General features: G+C 32.1%; 1 protein-coding gene across 1 annotated transcript; it reads right to left on the bottom strand.

Annotated features, from left to right (window-relative positions):
- Positions 1-1,752: 1,752 nt before the first annotated feature.
- LOC144561970 (peroxidase 3-like) lies at positions 1,753-4,952 on the bottom strand. The gene is made up of 4 exons (XM_078311079.1): positions 4,590-4,952; positions 4,276-4,464; positions 3,929-4,091; positions 1,753-2,423 (listed from the first exon to the last, which is right to left on the bottom strand). The coding sequence occupies exons 1-4, from the start codon at positions 4,803-4,805 to the stop codon at positions 2,011-2,013; spliced, it is 981 nt and encodes a 326-aa protein (XP_078167205.1). The 5' UTR covers positions 4,806-4,952; the 3' UTR covers positions 1,753-2,010.
- Between the last annotated feature and the right edge of the window lie 8,164 nt (positions 4,953-13,116).

Genomic DNA, 13,116 nt, shown 5'->3' on the forward strand with positions numbered 1-13,116 from the left:
GAGGTTTGATGAAATAAGATATCATCAATAATGGAGATGCATTGATATATCATATATCTATTATGAAGAGGGTTCAAATGCCTCCATTTTTTAAAACTTAAACGTTAAAATAAAACCGTTAGATGTGATCTATGTTATTTTCTCTACGTATCCATAAAAATTATTACATTTTGATTTTACTTTTATATGAATCAATAAGTTGAAAAATCAACATCTAGAAATTATCCACATTTTTACAAGTTCAAGATGACAACTAAAACAAAGTTGAAATGTCATAATTTTTTTACATATGCATAGATAAAATGATGTAGTTCATATCCAACGGTTTTATTTTGAATTTTAAGATTTAAATTTTGAGTTATTAAAATTTTTAAAAATGAAGGCATAATGAAAGTAGAAAAAATGGAGGCATTTGAACCCTTATCATCTATCATATATACATGACCCTTTTGACAATGGAGGCGCCGCCCCCCCCCCCCCCCCCCCCCCCCCCCCCCCCCCCCAAATTTTTTATTAATAGAAAATAAATAAATAAAATATCAAAAAAGGGGATGGCTTTTGAGTTTTATCGGTATATAGGTAGATTGGGAGGAATTTTCCCGTCCAACGGACGGGACCAATTATCCCGTCTGGTTTTCTTTAATTTACTCGATCAGATTAGTTGTTAATTTTGCTTAGCAAAAAAAAAAAAAAAATCTTGGACGGGATAGATTTACCCCGTACGGTACTGTAAAATTAAACTAGTTCTACTCGTCAGACAGACTTATATAACCACTACAACCAAAATTTAATTGATGGAAAGAGACCATACTGTTGAATGCCAAAAAACAAAACATCTTATTCTTACCTACTGTTGCAATAAGTAGTTCGGCACTATGCACATGATATTATTTGACCGCCTGGATCAAAAAAAGCCAATAATTGTTAATATAGATTGGGATGTGGTACCAAATATACAGATGCATTTTAATATTTTATTTCTTAAGAGAACTTCATTTGTTAAACGCCAATCTTTAACAACTATATAACTTGTTTAATTACGTCTCTGTTTTTGTAGTTAATTAAATGCACCGACACTCTGAATACGTAATAATTAAACTATGATTGGGGACACCATCTCTCACTCCATTTTCATTTAAGCACACAATGCATCTCTTTCAATTTTGTTTGAAATTAGAAAAAATAAATTATAGGAAATAAGATGGGTTATTTTTCTTTGCCATCCCAATCAATGATTTTTTCCCACCAGGTATCTACTGTGACCGAAATTGATTCGGTTCTAGTAGTTTTCGTAAGTTGCAGTGTGTTTTCTTCATAAAAAATCCGAAAATTATGAGAATTGAACTGTTGATTCAATCTCAGTAGAGTGTGAAATATGCAGATTCTCTCTTCTACCAAATTAATAGTTCGATCAGTACTATAATTTGAAATATTAGTATGGGACATAAAATACTCATTTATTTTCTAGGAAAAAAAAATCAATCTTGTTTTCCATAAGTTGATTTTCTTAATTTTTAAAAATAAATAAATTGTGTTATCTTTCTAGCAAGTTGAATTCTAAGAAAATGAATCTTGCTACCATCGTTAGCAAATTAGTTGAGATGTCATATCAGCACATGTATTTTTTTCGTTTAGAAATAGACTTCACACATGTGACATGGCAAGTGCATTGCTTTTTTTTTAAATTTCCTTCAGCTGTCAGATAAGTAGATAAGTATAAAAAGGGTTATAACAGTTTAATTAGAGCACGTGATAAATAACGATATAATTAAGTTCCTTCTACATTACATTTATTTATTCATATTCCTAGAAAACAATTGACAACCAACAAGAAGCAAAAAAAAAAAAAAAATGGTTGCAAAATAATACCGACAAAATAATCTGCAAAATAGTACATACAAAAAATACGTTGCAAAATAATACAGGGAAAAGGAAATCTGGGTTTATTCACCATGTGCATTTCACACGAACAAAAATAAAAAAATTACCAGAATTTTTTTTTACCAGACATTAATTTACTAGAGCACAATGTTTCCTGATCTCCCCTTCACTTCCTGTCTTGACCTCAATCTGGTTCATCTTCTCCATCGAAATAGCGAACACCGAGAAAAACACGCTATCACTGGAATTTGCAAGTGTAGTAACACCTGCCTTAGCTGTTGCATTTGTAAGTAGAGATGCGTCGGAGGTGAAGAGACCTCGTCTTTTGATGATGTTCTTGTAATAATCCGTGTCGAAAGTCAGGAAGCTACCAGGATCCATTTCGACAAATGTCGTGTTATCTTGCAGATTTTTGCATTTGTATTTCTTTAAGTTGTCAGCATAGAACGGGTCGATCGACGGGTCTTGGTCGAATTTACCAGTGAAGTTGTACAGCCGTTTGGTGAAGAAGTTGCAGTGTGCTATGCCGATTGTGTGAGCACCTAATTTTGTTTATTTTGGTGTCCCAATAATTGAGGAGAAAAATGAATTAGCAATGTTCAATGAGAAAAAGAACAAATTATCTACAGATGCTAAATAGCATTGTTTGAGGAACTGCTTTTTTGGTGTTTTGTTTGGTAATTTTTTATCTTAAGGTAACAAAATCTGATAATTATCATCACCTACAAATATTACGCAATGCACAGTATATATCCTTTTATTATTATTATTTATTAAAATAAATAATGTCATGAAGCTTAATAATTAACTAATTAAGAAAATTGAAACCGTCATTTAAAATATTAATGCAAAAATTAAATAAATGAAATGAAGTTCTTTATAAAATTTAAATACTAAAACTAAAAACATAAAGACATAAAATAGACTATATATTTTAATAAAAGATAAATATTAAACAATTAAGAATTAGAGTGCTTAATCACAAAACAGGACAGCATAAGTTCATTTATGAAATGAGACATATTGGCATGTCTCTTTCTGTCTTTCAGCTGTGGAAAAATAACTTTGATCCCATGAGCTTATTTTTTCCCCCAAAATTTAAATCATAAAAGTAATATTTAGATGGGGACATTAGCCCAAGTTAATTTAAAAAAAAAAAAAATCCATTTAACGCATCATAAAAAACTTTACCCATTGAACAAAAAAATCCATAAAAACTAAACACTAAGGGATACAACCAAACACCCAAACATTGTTCAATAATGAACCTTAATATATATATAACCACGCATGATATTTATGGAGGTTCTAAGGTCCATAAACAGTTGCTATAATGAGAATTGAAAAGCAACTAGACAAAGTTTCCACTAACCGCAAAAGGTGATTAGACTAGAATTTCTGTCCATGATGGATGCATGTGATATGCACAATGCCATTGCCAAATTAATATGCTTGATTCACATTTTCATAAAGTATAGTAAAGATGGAAACAATTGGAAGTAACGCACATTTTGACACTATTTTATTGGTCAATTTGATGCTTTTTTTGGGGTGAGAATGAGATTCCCCTTATAAATTAACCATCATTATTTTTCTTTTATAGCTAATTTTTAAACTTGAGTTTATTTTTTGCAATCCTACCGATGGCAGCAAGAGGAAGTTTAAATCACTATTTTATTGTCCATAATTTTGTGCATTTATATATATGAGTTTACTATTTTAGGGTTGTCGCTATACCTAACATAAAAAATGCAGCTTGTCTATGCCACAATGATAACAATAATTACACGGATGCGACAATGTACGTACCAATAATTAGATGACAATTATTAATGCACTAGTTTTGAGTTTCTTTCTTTCTTTGACGAAATATCCTCAAATAATTTCATATGATTTTCAATGTTGCTTTTCATAATTAATTCAATTAATCTATATATAGCCATGTAATACTCATTTATTTACTGCTTCAATGTTAAGTATTAAAGCAGAGAAACACATCAAGTCATTAACAGAAATTGCAAAAACAGAGAACAAGGCAAGGCAATACCTGATAACCAAACAAGATCATTCAAATCAAGCCCCTTCTTTTCGAAAGAAGAAATCAATCGGCTAAAATTGAAATCCGGCCCCGGTATATTTTGTAGCGCCTCCGTCTTGTTTGACACTGTGCCATCTCTTCGCCCGGTTGGAACTTTCCAAGTTGGTCCTCCCTGAAAACAAAATTTCACAAAGTTCAATCAGACAATTGATATACTAGTCAGAAATGCTAGTTAGTCCTACATTATCTATATATGTTTTTTTTTTTTCATTTGTAAAATAAGTACTAATTAAGATGACCGGCGCCACAATCACAATTAGTTGTACATTTCTTCAACTGTAATATAATTGTCTTACAATTGTCTCAACAGCATCTCTTGCAGCCAGTGAAACTATATCTGCGCATGAGACAACTCCGGGACACTCTTTTTCTAGAAGGCTCTTAATAGCATCAATAAAACCGAAACCGCGAAGCGTTAGGTTTGGTGCCGCATCTTTCTCTGCTTGCTGCGTGGTCGAGTTTAGCAGCACCGACGCATCACAACCCTGCAAAAACAGTTAATCAGAATGTGTATGCAATGCAATTACTTGAACAAAGAGCAGAAAGCATGCAAGTAGCTTGTGAAATGTGGAATAAACAAACATAGTTACATATATTATTAATTACATACTCTAACAAAACAATCATGGAAGTGCATTCTAAGAAGAGGAGCAGCCAGAGTTGGTGCATGAGGTATATGCTTCTTGACATAATTCAAAATGATCTCCTCTGCTTGGGGGCAACTCTTAGCATAGAAACCCGTTTCTAGGCCACCTTGCACACTACTCAAAGCACCCAACAAAACCCATGTCACAAGAAAAACCCCACAACCACTCACTAGCTTCATCTTTCACAAATTAGCAATTCAGTACTCTCCAATATATAGTATGACAAGTACTCTGACACTCAGTTAATATTGAGGAGCAGAGGAGAGGAGGGGGGGCTTATAAACCTTTGAACTAAGAATGGTTTTGGAACAAGTGGCTTTTAATTTAAAGCGCTTGTTAGTAGCTTGTGTTTCTTTTATTTACTTTTTTTATTATGGATGTAAAGAAAAGGCTTAGCAGCCAAGTAGGTAGGGTTTGCAAATCTTGTGCTGTAACAGTACTACAGTCCAACAGATAACAGTAAACTAGAATGGAGGGTTTAGGTGCAAAGAATGGTGTCTTTCCACCTCTATATGTGGGTCTATAGCATAGGTACACGTTCATGACATATATAAAGCTATTATGAAATGTTATCAGGATTATCATATTGAAATGATTTAATATTGGAGTGGGGACGTTCAGATGGCCATTGGATCAAATTTAATTTAAATTTGTGTGCACTAGATTTGTACGAATCTTGACACGAATTAAACAGCTTCAATTAGACATTGAACTGAATTTGATATGATGCTCATGGAACCGGATTCCTTGAATATTTGGGATATTTCGTTCCCTTAAATTAACATATATATGTATATTCTGATATCCATCTTAATTATTTCAAAAATGATTTTTTTTAGCCCGTAGGCACAAAAATGATGTTTTCATACAAATAAATATATAAATAAATAATTCTTTGAAACCATAAATAAGCGCACTTCGCAACTTATGAATATTGAACAATGAAAAGTATTTCTTTTAGTATTGATAAATATCATTTCGTTCTTTCGCTGAAAAAAAGAAAGAAAAGTAGATCGATGCTCCAGTAGACCATATTATATTTTATAATAAAAATTTAATAAATAATGTTAAGCATTGCTTTACTTTTAAGATTAGTTTCTAAATTTAAGTATGAAAATATTTACTAATAAATATAGACTGTAACCAAATTATTTTAATATTATTGTTAGTTGGTAATTGGCGAGCTTGCTTCATGAACAAAGCAAATGTGTCTAATATTATCTTATGACCACTTTATTTCGTGCTTTTGCAAGAAACTCATGCGAAATTGTACAAGTTATATATTATGTATTACAAGGGTTGTTTTGTAGGATTCACTCAGGTAAAAAAAAAAGAATATTTATTGAAGAAATGTGAAATTAAAAAAAATCATAGCGAATTTATAAATAAATATTTATCTGAAATATTAAATATAGAGTAAAGCTAGCGTGTGATGTGCTCACCAAGAAGGTTTGATGAGCACATAACTCCAAAAATCTATCGAATTGGCTTCAAACGACGAATCCAAACCGTTGAAATTGATATACTTCACGAGTTGTGTATATGCAAAATTTTGAAAATTTTGAATTCATTTAGTACAATGCCAAGCGGCAAAAAAATAATGAAAAATAAATGCATTTAAATAACTTAGAAGATAACATATAATACTTCATATTTTTTATCGCCTGATTTTGTACTAAATGAATTCAAAATTTTCAAAATTTTGCATGTACATGCATCACTCATAAAGTATTGTTTCATCAATTTGAATTCATCGTTTGATGACAATTTCATAGATTTTTAGAAAATTTCTCACTAAATCATGTTGGTAAGCACAACTAATTATGTATGATAGATAACAACACAACTAATTATGTGAGAACTTCTACACAGTAATCACGAAAGAATTGTATCACTTTAATGATTTAATTACATCTCAGACACATCAATACATTATGTAAAGAGAAGAGCAAAACAATTTAAGTCATTTGGTCAAGATAATCAAACGATTGATAATAAAGATGACATGACATAACATAACTAATAAAAAGTTTTACAACTCAACCAATATTGAAGAAATGTGGAAGTATAAAACGACAATATTATTATTATTATACACAGTGAAGGAATAAATAATTTTTCAGAACATTAATTAAACTCTGTACGATGAAGAACAACAGTACAGCAATCACAAAATAATTATATCATTTTCATGATTTTATTACACCTTAGACACACCAAATATGCTTCTAAATATGAAGACATGAACAAGAAACATGAGTCATTTAATCAAGTTAATTAAAAAAAGATAAGCAAATCAAATGAGCAAGAAAGAGGAGTCATTAGATCAAGATAATTAAAAAAAGAGAAGCATATCAAACGGTTGATAATAAAGATCACATGACATAACTAAAAAGTTTTAACACTCTAACCAATATTACACAGTAAAGAACAAAAAAAATTCAATAGTGGAACTTTCCAAGCGTTAGTTACACACAAAAAAAAAAAAAAAAAAACAAAAAATTATGACTTGCATTGATTGAAGCAATTGTAGAAGTTTCAAAGGGGCGAATGTGGGACCATTTTGCTCTTTTGTTTTAACTTTTTTTTTTTATGCCTTTCTTGGGCACAGCAAGCAACTACAGCTTGCAAGGCTGACTGGGTTTTTTGTCCATTTGTGTGATGGCGCAACGATTACTCTTAGAAGAAATAGACATTGTAACGTACTTGGCTTCATGCACATAAAAATCAAGAAACATGTGGCCGTGCATGGTTGGGGTTTAACTTTCAGGCATAGATGACAAATTTCTACTTACACCTAAACCACATAATTAGTTAATTCATGCTTGTTACTTTATTAGCTTACTCTGTCATGCTTTTTTATATTTTATATTTTATATTGTTTGACAGATTTTTAAGTAATGACTTAAATTAATGAGTGAGTCTATGGTACTATGCATATTACGATTTGTTATCATGCTACGGCTTTATATTTGAGTTTTCAAATCCTAACGGTCGATCTGAACCGTTCATCTTGTTCTTCATATTAATATGTGTTTGGAGACCAAATTTTATATTTTTTGAAATTTTTTTACTTTTAGATTTATTGAAAATCACTGTTTTTGGATGGTCCAGAATTTTCAGATCAAGTGATTTTCTAAATATCTAAAACAATAGTAAAATTTGGTCTCCAAACACATATTAATATGGAGAACAAGATGAACGGTTTGGATCGACCGTTAGAATTTAAAAACTCGAATATAGAGCCGTAGCACGGTAACAACCCGTGATATGCATAGTACCATAGACTCACTCTAAATTAATTGTCTGAAAGAGCAAGGTGTTAGAAAATTGATATCTATTTAAGAAAGTAAATCTCACGGGCAGAGTAAATATGAAGTAAGTTAATATGCATGAAGAAATAAAAATAACTTATTTCTGATTAACTCCAACTGTACTCCATGTTACTTCTATTTTACTCTTTATATGACAACTTTATGTGAGAAGTAAGAGGTTTACTCCATTTCTTACTCTGCAATCAAACATTATCATACAATCAAGATAACAATATAGAGGAGGGAGATTATTTGAATGGTTTTGAGTACTTTTCTGTTTAAAATTAAATGTTAATTAAAAAAAATTATTGATGTTATTTGATAAAAAGATAATTTAATAATTAAATTTTATATTATTTGAGTATTTTTGGATGATGCATTAAAGACCTCTAATGTTGTAACTTATATTTTAATAATCTTATTGACCTTTTCCACTTGAAAATTATTTTAACAAGACTCCTCAATTTAAATTTGAACCATTATGATTATAGAATATATATATCTTAAAAAATACAGATAAAGATATTCATAGAAGAGTTATTATTGCTTCACCAAACGGATCAGCCACGTACTTTTTATTTGATATCTATTGATCGTGCGCTACGTGAAATAAAAATTAACATACGGAATTAGACTATCTCGAATTGAAAGCATGTGACTTAATTAATTATGATTGAAACTCTACAAAGAACTACTTAATATAATTTGCAAAGAAATAAATAAAGTGAACTGAAATATGAGATATCAAAATCAAGTAAGTATACTACGATATCATACCCCCCCCCCCCCCCCCCCCCCCCCCCCCCCCCCCCCCCCCCTCATTTCAAATGGTTGTTGAGCCGTCCAACGTGGTCCAACGGAGAAAATGAGGAGATTAGATTATTTATGGTCGACTCATTAGAAATTCAAAAATGCTGGAAAAATGTTTTTCTTTTTCTAATTTTAAAAGGATAATTTCATGTATATCCTTAGAAATTCTCAAAAACAAATTTTCTTCTTTAAAATTAATAATATTATATTTACCTTTCTAAATATCAAAACTCAAAAATTTACCCAATTAATTATCTTTTCTATTAAAACTAATTTTAAATATATAAAACACCCATTTTACCCTTTGTTTAAAAATTAAAAATATGTGACATATTTAAGATAAATGTCAAACTTTCTAATTGACCGATTGTAAGGAGAAATGGTTTAGTGATGAGCACGTGTAGAAAAATACCAATGTGTATGCGTCGCGTGCAGAAAAATAAACCATTAATCCTTTGAAATCTACCAATTAGATTACTGAATATTTTTTCTCACACAGACTGGATACTTCTATTTTTTAATAAAGGAAAAATGAAAACCTAATAAATTGAAATTAAGTTTCAATAGAAAAGGTCACAAATTGGATAAATTTATGGGTTTTTAACATTTAGAGGGTAAATATGATATTACGATATTTAGAGAAGATATACGTAATTCCAAAGTTTTTGAGGGGTATACACGAAATTCCCTCAATTTTAAAAATAAAAAATGTCAAGAATATCATCATGGCATTAAATTTTGCCTCGGGATGTGACACGTTTCATTGTGGTTTTGCAAGTACAAATCTAAATTTGGATTATGGATAAAGAGTAGAACTAAGGTGTTTTTAAGTTAATCAAGTCTTTTGATGAATTCAAGTTTAAAACTCATCAAATTGATTTTAAACAACAAATTTAAATTGTTAAAACTCGCCTACTTTATGATTGATGCGTCTACATATAAAAAATTTAATTTTGAAATTAATTTTGCATAGAGTCAAGTGGTAAAAAAACATTCAAAAAATGAATGAATTAAAATTAATTTATTAACCTTTTAATTTTAACCACTTGACTTTATACTAAATTATTTTGAATATTTAAAATTTTCATATGTAAACACATTACTCATAAGATAGGAGGATTTGAACGGTTCAAATTTTTCATTTAAAGCCGATTTGACAGATTTTAGATTTTTGAGTTCACCAAAAAATTGGTGAACTTAAGAACACCGAACACTCTAGTTCTATTATATGGATAAAAATATGTTAGATATGAACTTTGTACAAATTTTAATTTGTGCAGGGGATACTGTCTGTGAACGATTGTTCGCACCACTTTGTATATTTTATTCGGTATGTCTTGACAATCTAAATTTTTTTTTTCTTTCAAACAAGTCAGATTTGTTGACATTTTTGTATTAAACAGACAGTATGGATCCAATTCAGACCCAACAAGTGATGATATCTACAAATAGATCCAAATCTGCTGAAATTTCAAAGGGAATTTGTCACACCCCGGAACAGGGGGTCGCGCAGTTTTGTTTTAAAATGCGGTATTTATATATATATATATATATAAATTGTTATGTTTATGTGTGTGGGCCCGCTTCTAGGAGTATGCGGGGGGTGGCAGGGGGGCGGCAGCCCCCTGCGAGCGTTGTCTGAGGTTACGAAGCACCGCTCAATAGAGTCCGGAAAATTTTATTTTGGAGAAGTCAAATGGTATGAAAATCCTTTAACCGACGGCCCAGATTAGTCAAATTATCTTATGATTTGATTTAAAACAAGTTTGGTTCAAAACCGAATTAATTTGACTAAGTTATACCCAAAACAGCTTTTTTTTTTTAGAACCCATTGCGGCCCGCAATAGGACTGTTGCGGCCCGCAACAACTTCCAAATTTCCAGCCTCTGCAAATCGCCTCTGCCTCAATTCATTGCGGCCCGCAACAAATTTCAAAATTCCCAGCCTCTGCAAAGCGCTTCTGCCTCCATTCATTGCGGCCCTCAATGAATTTATTGCGGCCCGCAATGACCTGGTTGGCTTTTTAATCTGCGAATTTTTCTCTGTCTACTCTCATTGCGGCCCGCAATAGGGTTATTGCGGCCCGCAATAAGGGTACTGTTTTGTTGGGGTTTCACGCGGTGCTAACCGGAAACCCGTTTAGGCTTAAGATGCGGAATGACCGTAGAACAAAAATTTCTACGGCCAACTTAAGCTCAGGATTAAACGGGGTATGTCAGGAAACTTTCCAAGGCGGTCCACCTTCAGTATTCCTTTGGCATCAAAACCCAATTTAATCCTTTTACAGATCTACTCCATGATTGATTTCTAAAACTTTAATCTACTTACCAATTAAATAGATTAATATAACATATTTATACCTTGTTTCCAAATCACAGTTGGAATGCAGACCGAGCGAGTAGAGCCTCACCAGGGAAGGAATCGACTCGGAACGGAGCATCAGACGTCTAATGCCTCTATCGGTTATCCACCAGGACTAACCGGAGAGCGGTTTATTTCTTCTGCCAGAAATACCATAAACCGCGGAATTCTGCAAAAACACTATTCACAGGAATAAGACGAAAACCCGTAAACACGAATTTTCGGTGGCTCAGTTTCATCAATATGCAAAACTGACATACCGCTAAATTCGGTAAAACACTATTCATCGATCCCGTAAATATACTCCACAACAACCCGCAAGATTATACGTCAACTACGTATAACTTTCTTTTCTCAACCGAAACACTACTTGGGAGAGAAACCGAGAAAGAGAGAAAATACCGATTCGTTTCTGCACGAAAACATACATGTGAATGTGCATATATATATATTTTTCTCTCTACCCCTCCACCCCTATTTATAGTGTTTAGATTCGGTTGCAAAAGACCAAAATGCCCTCCAAGTTCGGCCTATTTACAAGATATGCCATTGACACCTCATCCTTTTATATGTGAAATGACCAAAATACCCCTTCCACACCCTTCCACATTCTTCTCCATGCTTCTACACATGCAAGGTGGCATAGGTGTGAAATGACCATTTTGCCCTTGTGGATAGGATTGATGACATGTCATCTGGATAGGATCAATGACGTGTCATGCGGATAAGGTCGAATCTGAAAAGACCCGAATGCCCTCGGCCCGAACACAAATAATATTCGTATAATTATTCTGAACAATTATATATATATTTTTCTTTCGGTTATTTGTTTCGGTGTCGATGACGTGTCATCTGGATAGGATCGATGACATGTCATGCGGATAAGGACGAATCTGAAAAGATCCGAATGCCCTCGGCCCGAACACAAATAATATTCGTATAATTATTCTGAATAATTATATATATTTTTCTTGCGGTTGTTATTTCGGTAATTTATACAATGTGTCCTGCACATTTATAAATTAACCGGTTAACTTTTATACAACGTGTCATACACGTTTATAAATTAACCAATGTTTTTGCTTGTTATTTTTACATAACATTTATAATTTAATTATAACATGTATAATTAATTATAACCATCTTATCATTGATCATAACCAATTTATAATCAATCAAAATAAGATTCTCCGATTAATTCCTATATGGTGTGACCCAATAGGATCTGTGTTATGTTGGTAAATAGAGTTAAAACCGTTTTAACTTCTATAATCATGGGTGGCGTCTGGCAACACATCATGACCATCCAATTACACAGATGATGCTGTACTGTACAATATCACGATCCAGTAAACAATTTACTTGTGTCTGTTCTTCTGTCTCATAGCTATCAGATTAGTTTCAAGGTAGATGTGTGTCATCCTTGCTAACTTAATCTTTTCTTGATCTTGAGCAGATTATCAAATATAATTACTCTTGTAATTATACCGCTAGTAGATAATCTTACTCTATCAAGGGGCCCAGTGATGCTATAGCTCGTATAGAGATACGAGGGACAAACAGTATTCTTGGTAAACTATCACTTCCTCAGCTAAGCTATACATATGGAAAAGCTACCGTTATGACTGCTTTTTACGGACAGCGGTAGATAGCAATCACACATACATATTTCTTAGTGGGAACGATAAATACCTCATACTTTAGAACGTGACACTGAATGAAAAACATTAATGACACGAACACAATTCTATTTAATGTTTCATTCGGGGTCTGTCAAATACCATGTTCCTAGAACATGTATCTATGTGATTAAAATGACATCTCGTGTCAGGTGGTTTGTAAAACTTAACCATCTTTTAATCCACATACTAACCTTATAGCGGTAATTAGTGTTCCTGCTAATTACCTTGGTTAGTGACCTTTTAAGATTAAGAGTATATATCATCTATATTATGGAGTTTCACAATTTCAGTCATGAACTCGAAATGATCCATAAATTCAGTAA

The sequence above is a fragment of the Carex rostrata genome, chromosome 11 (assembly GCF_964058835.1).
Source record: "Carex rostrata chromosome 11, lpCarRost1.2, whole genome shotgun sequence".
NCBI classification, from domain to species: domain Eukaryota; kingdom Viridiplantae; phylum Streptophyta; class Magnoliopsida; order Poales; family Cyperaceae; genus Carex; species Carex rostrata.